General features: G+C 48.1%; 1 protein-coding gene across 1 annotated transcript; it reads left to right on the top strand.

Moving 5' to 3' along the window:
• The first annotated feature begins 4,950 nt into the window (after window positions 1–4,950).
• LOC142002441 (olfactory receptor 52B2-like) lies at window positions 4,951–5,919 on the top strand. Its single transcript, XM_074978568.1, has one exon. It carries the CDS (start codon window positions 4,951–4,953, stop codon window positions 5,917–5,919), a length of 969 nt encoding a protein of 322 aa, XP_074834669.1.
• Window positions 5,920–8,829: the final 2,910 nt, after the last annotated feature.

Genomic DNA, 8,829 nt, shown 5'->3' on the forward strand with positions numbered 1-8,829 from the left:
TTACCACCCCGTGCCTCAGTTTCCCAAACTGTGAAATGAAAGAATCAGAGGTCTTGAAGGCATCTCGAGAGGTCATCTAATCGAATCTCCTTCATTCATGGCAGGACTAAGTACCACCTACATCATTCCTGACAACTGCTTGTCTACATGCTCTAAAGACTCCACAGTGACAGAGATGCCAGCACAATCCTGGCAATTTATTCTCTCGGTTCACCCTCCTCACAGTTAGGAAGTGGTTCCTCATGTTCAGTGTAAACCTCCCCTGTTGCTTGTTCTATCATCAGAGTTTAAGAAAAAAGACTTTTTCTCCATCTCCTTTTAGCAAACGTGTTCACTTGAAAACTGCTATTATGTCCCATCTCAGTCTTCCCTCTTCCAAACGAAAGAAACACAGATTTGTTTGTTTATTTGTTTCCATTCTTCATACATAGGGGATTTTTACAGACATTTAGTCATTTTTTGTTTCTCTTCACAGGACTTCTTTCCAGTTTCTCCACATCTTTCCTGAAACAGGGCACCTAGAGCTGTGCACAGTACTCCATCTGAAGCCTAATCCAGCTGGAATGGAGCAGAAGAATTATTTGCTACGATCTTGACCTCAGCAAAATCCTGCAGCAGAGAGTTCCACAGTTTCGTTATGTGTTATCTGGAAATAATTTCTTTCATCTTTATGGGTTTTAGATACCTTTTGCTTCCCTTGCCTATCCTTTCCTCCTGAGTTTGGAGAGGAAGAGTAGCTCTGATTCGCCTTCTTCAGAACCACCTCCTGTCTTACACATACACATGTACAGAAACAGGTAAGGGAGTGAATATTTTTGTTGAACCAAATTCTGTTGGTGAGTTAAACAAGCTTTGGAGCTACACAGACACTTACTTGGGTCTGCAAATGGTACTTAGCATGCCACAGCTAAATACAAGGCTTAACAGATGGTTAATCAGAAGGATGGGAGTTCTGTCTTCACCTTGCAGGCTCACCAGAGGGGCACCACAGTCTCTCCATCTCCTGAACTGGTGTCCTGTAGGATCCAGTCCCTGACACCAGCTGCTAACAGAACTTCAGATTCCCAACCCCTAGATGTGCGGCATGTCCCATCGTGCCTTCAGTCCCCTCTTCTGCATTGCACAAGACACTAGGGAGCCCTGAGAATGAAACACACGTGCTGGTTTGACAAGCATGGAGAGTTCACCCTCCACTTTCTAAACAAAAAGCAGTCAAGTAGCACTTTAAAGACTAGCAAAATAGTTTATTAGGTGAGCTTTCGTGGGACAGACCCACTTCTTCAGACCATAGTCAGACCAGAACAGACTCAATATTTAAGGCACAGAGTCTGTTCTGGTCTGGCTATGGTCTGAAGAAGTGGGTCTGTCCCACAAAAGCTCACCTAATAAATTATTTTGCTGGTCTTTAAAGTGCTACTTGACTGCTTTTTGTTTTGATAGTGTATAGACTAGCACAGATCCCTCTCTGTTACTCCTCCACTTTCTGTTACTCTGACACAGCCTGTTGTGTGTGTTGCAGGCAGGGCCATGCTATTTGCCGTCAAGTTCCTGCAGTTACCTGCAATTGGTGCTGACTGGTTGCAAGTGCCCCTGGGGCTTTTCCATTGGTCACTTTGAAATGAGGGGCAAGACTGGACAGTTGAACTTGGCTTAAAATCCCCAGCAAACCATCTCATTAACGACTGCCTGGCCATGTATTTTGCAGTTATTACGGGTCTGAACAAGTTACGAGCTTTCTGAACACACCTTACCTGAGGCATTTTATGGGAAAATATTCCATTAGGCGCGTGTGTCTTGCAAAGTACTTTTCTGATCTCAGTGGAGAGTTGTTGGAAAGAATAGGAAAACCTTTGTCAGGAGTTTCAGTGTCACAACGGCCTGTCTGAATAATGAACACAAAGGAGAAAGGATCAGATGCACAAGGGAGAGGAAAGCGTTAATTCTCGGCTGCTCTTCCCCACCTGCACCAGTCCCACAGGCCAGGTCCCTGGGGCTCCCTGCTGGCTCTGAGCCCCCTGGGATTCCCAGGGCAGCTGTATAAACATCCCTGCACCTCAGCCCCTCTCAGTGCAGATTGTCCACCACCTGCAGCTCCCGGCTGAGACCCAGGCGGCGACTGCTCATCCCCGGCTGGGGCAGAAGCCTGGTGAGTCCTTGGCAGGGAATGAATCTGTCCGGGGCGGCTGCACACACCTGACACCGAGGCAGTGTTGGAAGGGGGTGAGCTAGACTGGGGCTGCCTCACTCTGACTGCAGGGGCAGGACGGCAGCCCCTGGCACTGAGCCAATGCCCCCGGCCCTGCGCTGAGGGGCCGTATCAGGACGAGGGCGCCGGGTTACACTGACCCTCACCTGCGCACGTCACTGGGGCTCTGGCTGTTGAACTCAGCGGCTCTGGGCTGGGCTGTTATTGGTTAGAGGGACAATTCAGAGGAAACCTCCTTTGAAATCTCACTCAGTCCTGTCACATCCTCACCCCAAATCCCCAGGCTGCACTCAGGGAAACTTCCCTCAGATCCACAAGGGGCTCAGGGCTGGGTCCAGCGCTTGATGTCCCCCCTCCTGCAGCTGTAGGTCTCTGTAGCAGGGTGACAGACCCGGCTGGGCTTCACACCCTTCCTTGCCAGAGCCACACCGCTGCGGTGTCTGAACCAACCTGCTGGTTGCTCAGGAGCGAGAGCTCTCCGAGCGGTGCCATTTGTTGTGGGTGGTTTGGAAATGGAGATGCTCTGTTATATGATGGTTTGTGTAAGACTCCATTTTGTGAGGATAAACTCCATTTGGTGAGGAACCTGCAAACGCCAACATAGGCAGAGCTAGGCCCATCTGGTTCCAGCTGGACTTTCCCTCTGTGAGCTCACAAACTCTCGTTTACCTCAGAAGCTGCTCTCTGCAGAACTGTCCGTCATACGGACTTCCCTTCCGGGCTCCAATTCACTCTCTAACGTTACCTTAAGGTCCAGGCAGCAGCAGTAAGTTTAGCAAAGGGAGAAAGGCTGTGAAGGACATCAGAGCCGGTCTGTGGAACCATTGCAGAAAGCAGGTCGCCCATTAGCTGTGAGCAGAGGGTTGGTTCCCTGGTCGGGAGCAGTTGGAGCCTGCACCCCGGGTTTCTATCCTGGCTCTGAGAAGTTACACAGTAACACCTGCTAAAAGTAGCATTGCCACAGTCCGTTCAGTGCACACCCAGACATTGGGTGTCAAATCCAGGATCTGCAAGAGCAGGTAACAGCCCCCTGCTCTCCTCTCAGAGCCAGCGCACAAAGCCGGGTGCAGGTTCCCTTTGCTGAACGCACTGCTGCTGCCTGGACCTTAAGCTAACGTTAGAGAGTTAATCAGTCTCGGCCCAGGACTTGCTACCTTCCTATGTTGCTTTTCTCCCACCTGTCCTTACTGTGGTTCTCTCTCGCTCACTCGCTCACGCTCTCCCTGTGTTGTAAAAGTTACAGGGTATGCTTTGTACAGAAACCTCTGGAAGACCAAGTAACAGAAATCAGAACAAAGCAACAGACAAACACAATGGTAAACATGTCACGAGGTCCGGTGAATGGATCATGGTGACCCATCAGGAGCGCAGCTGGTGGGATGACAGCTAAATTTATTAAACCTCTCAGTGCCAAGCAAGAAATACGCAGACTTGCTCCCAAAGACAACAGAGTTTCACACCAATGTAGCACTCTGCAATTGCTTTGGTTCAATTAATATACAATTTTCTTGCATGTTACACAGAGGGAGGTAGTGGACACTTAACCAATAGGCTACAAACAAGAGGCCCCCTTGCAGCATTGCTTGCAAGCAGAAATTGGGCTTTAAGAAAATTCTAGACTGCAACCTGGCTGGTGGGGAGGGTCCGTTGGGGTCTGGGCCCAGCTCCGTGCTGAGTTGGGGAGAGTCTGGCATGGGCAGGGAGGCTCTGTTGGGGGTCTGAGCCAGGTCCAGGTCGGCTGGGGGAGGGGTTGAGGCTGGCACGGTGCCGGGGGGGAGCTCTTGGAGGTGGGGGTCTGGGCCACGTTCTGCGCTGCAGGGGAGTGAGGCTGACACAGTTCGGGGGGGCGGGTCTGTTGGAGGTCTGGGCTGGGCCCCATGCTGGCCAGGGGAGGGGCTGGGGCTGGCATAGCGTGGGCGGGGATGGACATAGGAGAGCCTTGCCCAGGCAGGCAGACAGATGGACACAGCAAAATATATACACATCAGCCCAAGTATTCCCATGTAGTCAGTGGTGCTGCTTTGTGACTGGCTTTACCTGTGTGCTGGACTGTGCCTCCGGCCAAGGCCGCAGACCCTGAAGGAGCCAGGAGGAGGAGTGTGAAGGAGAGGTTCTGCTCTCACACCCTTACCACCTGGTCAGACCCCGCAGTGGCGTAAGGGGAGGAAAAGCCAGTTCTGTGGCAGATTTCAGCGAGGTTCAGAGCTGCCGCTTGAGCGCTGAGCTAGCGATCTGGAGTGGCTGACGGAGCTTTGGGAGGAGAGTTAGTGTGTGGGAGGAGAAGAGATGCACTTCACTGTCTTTGCGCTCCTTTAAACCTCCACCTTCTGGTAACAACTAAACACCAATGAAGGAAGGAGCTCCCCGAGGGCAGAGAGAATGCAGCTGGCAGCCTGCAACAGGTCAGGGGCTGTCCAGGGTATTGCACCAGTGCAGCATGCCTGAGTATCTGCCTTACCGGCTGGTGGCGGTTGTGTGTGTTGGGTGCGAGGAGGTCCTGGAGATTGTGCTAAAGACACCAATAGAAGGACAGTGCTGTGGGAATGGGGATGTTCGGTAGCAGGAGAGTGTGTCCGGGTTCATAGTCCCACCCAGCAGGCAGCTGTCACACAAGGAAGTTTTTGCTGGTTTCTCTGGTTCTCTTACCAAATACATGTCTGTCCTGGCTGACACCCTAGTTCTCACTGATCTGCTCTTTTTCTGTTAGATCCTGGAGACTGAGTACAAGCTGCAAGGGATGGTACATGATGGCAGACGACAATCAGACGTTTTTTGTCCCTATAAGCTTCATCTTGACAGGCTTCCCTGGCACAGAGGAGTCTCAGGTCTGGATCTCCATCCCCTTCTGTCTGATGTACATTGTAGCTCTTTTGGGGAACTCTCTCCTCCTATTCATCATAGTAACAGAACGAAGCCTCCATGAGCCCATGTACCTTTTCCTCTCCATGCTGGCCATGGCTGATCTAGTGTTATCGACCACCACAGTACCCAAGATGCTGGCTGTCTTCTGGTTCGGAGATGGGGAAATTTCTTTCGCTGCCTGCCTCACCCAGATGTTCTTCAACGATATCAGTTTTATTGCCGAGTCAGCCATCCTGCTGGCCATGGCATTTGATCGGTATGTTGCCATCTGTAACCCCCTGAGATACAGAGTCATTCTAACCAAGCCTGTGATTGGGAAGATAGGTCTGGTGGTTGTTACAAGAAGTTTCTGTTTCAATTTTCCTCCTGTTTTTCTTGTAATGCAGCTGAAATTCTGCAGAACCAACCTCCTGCCTCACGTATACTGTGATCACATGGCCATTGCCCGGTTGGCCTGTGACAACAAAATCAGAGTGAACTTCTGGTATGGCATAGCCATGGCTATTTTAGCAATTGGTTTGGATGCTGTGCTCATTGCTGTGTCTTATATTCTCATCCTCAGGGCTGTTTTCCAGCTTTCTTCTAATGATGCCCGGCTCAAGGCTCTGCGCACCTGCAGCTCCCACATCTGTGTCATACTGATGTTCTACACGCCGGCCTTTTTCTCCTATTTTGCACATCAGTATGCACACATTATCCCTGGTTATATTCTCAACATATTGTCCAACCTCTACCTGTTCATCCCACCCATGTTCAACCCCATCATTTATGGGATGACAACAAAAGAGATCCTGAAACGGGTGATCAACTTGTTTTATCCCTGCTGCAGCAGATGTCTTGTGCTGAGCTAAAGGAGGATGCATAAAATGCCTCATGGTTCAGAATTTAAAGCCAGGTGTTCCTTTATACTGTAGTGGTGCTTTAATTCTGTACTTTCCTAACTGAACTTGAGAACTTGTCTCATTCACAAGTGGAAGCTGGTTCAATAAAACATATTCCCTCACCCATCTTGTCTCACGTATATCCTAGGATGGACATGGTACAAGAACACAGTGCAGTCCCAAAAAGGGCAGCTTGACCCAGTGAGAGTTTTTCTAATTTGAATGGAAACAACCAAGGAAGAAAGAACATAGCTAAAATCACCATGGAGTGAGCCTGGTGTGTGCATCTCCTCTGTGACAAGTTGCATTGGAGATGGACTCCTAATGGCAACAAGAGAACGACCAGATGGGCCATGCCAATGGTCAGTGGGTTAGGCACTCCTAAATCTTTCTCAGAATTTCTATCTCAGATGTGTTACCATGCAGGAAGGAGCAATGGACTTCCCTCCACATGAGCAAGTGTATACAAAGGGCCATAAGATTCCTCCATCTTGGTGTTCAGTCCAGCTCATCAATTCAGGAACATCTCTGCTATGAATGGAGCCTGGAAGGACTGATGACCCATCTTAACGGAGGATGTTCTCCAGAGACTTTCAAGATAGCATGCTACTCCACCTCTGCTGCAAGCCTGCATCAAGAACTTTGTGACTGATGTATGCTATTTAATTGTTTTTACAGTTTTACTTTCACCCTATTCTTTTTTCTTTCTATAAATAATCCTTTACATTTTAGATTCTAAAGCATTAAGAACATAAGAACATAAGAACATAAGAACATAAGAATGGCCATACTGGGTCAGACCAAAGGTCCATCAAGCCCAGCATCCCATCTGCCGACGGTGGCCAATGCCAGGCGCCCCAGAGAAGGAGAACAGAAGACAAGTGATTTATCTCCTGCCATCCATCTCCTGCCCTTGTTATGAAGGCTAGGGCACCATACTTTATCCCTGGCTAATAGCCATTTATGGACCTGACCTGCAAAAATTTATCAAGCTCTTTTTTAAACCCTAATAGAGTCCTGGCCTTCACAGCCGCCTCGGGCAAGGAGTTCCACAGGTTGACTGTGCGCTGTGTGAAGAAAAATTTCCTTTTATTAGTTTTGAACCCACTACCCATCAATTTCATTTGGTGTCCCCTAGTTCTTGTATTATGGGAAAAGGTAAATAATTTTTCTATATTCACTTTCTCCACACCATTCATGATTTTATATACCTCTATCATATCGCCCCTCAATCGCCTCTTTTCCAAACTGAAAAGTCCCAGTCTCTCTAGCCTCTCCCCATATGGGACCCTTTCCAAGCCCCTAATCATCTTAGTCGCCCTTTTCTGAACCTTTTCTAATGCCAATATATCTTTTTTGAGGTGAGGAGACCACATCTGCACGCAGTACTCGAGATGTGGGCGTACCATAGTTTTATATAGGGGAAGTATGATATCTTTTGTCTTATTATCGATCCCTCTTTTAATAATTCCTAACATCCTATTTGCCTTACTAACTGCCGCTGCACACTGCGTGGATGTCTTCAGAGAACTATCCACTATAACTCCAAGATCCCTTTCCTGATCTGTCGTAGCTAAATTTGACCCCATCATGTAGTACGTGTAATTTGGGTTATTTTTTCCAACATGCATTACCTTACACTTACCCACATTAAATTTCATTTGCCATTTTGCTGCCCAATCACTCAGTTTGCTGAGATCTTTTTGTAGTTCTTCACAATCCCTTTTGGTTTTGACTGTCCTGAACAACTTGGTGTCATCTGCAAACTTTGCCACCTCACTGCTTACCTCATTTTCCAGATCATTGATGAACAAGTTGAACAGGATCGGTCCCAGGACTGAGCCCTGGGGAACACCACTAGTTACCCCCCTCCATTGTGAAAATTTACCATTTATTCCCACCCTTTGTTTTCTGTCTTTTAACCAATTCCCGATCCATGAAAGGACCTTTCCTCCTATCCCATGACCACCTAATTTACATAAAAGCCTTTGGTGTGGGACCGTGTCAAAGGCTTTCTGGAAATCTAGGTATATTATGTCCACTGGGTGCCCCTTGTCCGCATGTTTATTAACCCCTTCAAAGAATTCTAATAGATTAGACAGACACGACTTCCCTCTGCAGAAACCATGCTGACTTTTGCCCAACAATTCGTGCTCTTCTATGTGCCTTGCAATTTTACTCTTTACTAGTGTTTCTACTAATTTGCCTGGTACTGATGTTAAACTTATCGGTCTATAATTGCCAGGATCTCCTCTAGAGCCTTTTTTAAATATTGGTGTTATATTGGCCGTCTTCCAGTCATTTGGTACCAAAGTGGATTTAAAGGATAGGTTACAAACCACTGTTAATAACTCCGCAATTTCACATTTGAGTTCTTTCAGAACCCTTGGGTGAATGCCATCTGGTCCTGGAGACTTGTTACTATTCAGCTTATCAATTAATTCCAAAACCTGGTACAACGTGCTCTTTTGGGTAAGACCTGAAATATACATCAACTTGGGAATGTGGCTGGTCCTTTGGGATCACCAGTACCCATTTGGATTCAGTGCAATTGGTTTTCATAACCCCTCATCTATGTAATGATAACATCGTTCGAAGGCGGGTGTAAGCAATCAGTCTTTTTTGGTCCAAGAGCCACAGCAAGGTAGAGATATTGTATGGTGGGAAATGAACGTAGGCTTGGGACAGGAGGTCTGGGTGAATGAGAGGTGAAGGGGTTCAAGAAAGGGGGCTCAGGGCAGGAAGCTGAGGTACCTCAGGTATTTCAGGATAAAGGTGCGTATGGGAGGGCTTCACAGGTTCTGGTCAGGCATCATGTACCTCAGACAGCTCTGAGTCAGCAGTACAATGTGGGTCAGGAAGGCTGTCCCCATGTCTGGG

Source organism: Carettochelys insculpta, chromosome 1 (assembly GCF_033958435.1).
Source record: "Carettochelys insculpta isolate YL-2023 chromosome 1, ASM3395843v1, whole genome shotgun sequence".
NCBI classification, from domain to species: domain Eukaryota; kingdom Metazoa; phylum Chordata; order Testudines; family Carettochelyidae; genus Carettochelys; species Carettochelys insculpta.

Bases quoted from the DNA above. Each gene is read 5' to 3' on its own strand.
- LOC142002441 (XM_074978568.1), top strand. From the start codon at position 4,951: ATGATGGCAGACGACAATCAGACGTTTTTTGTCCCTATAAGCTTCATC.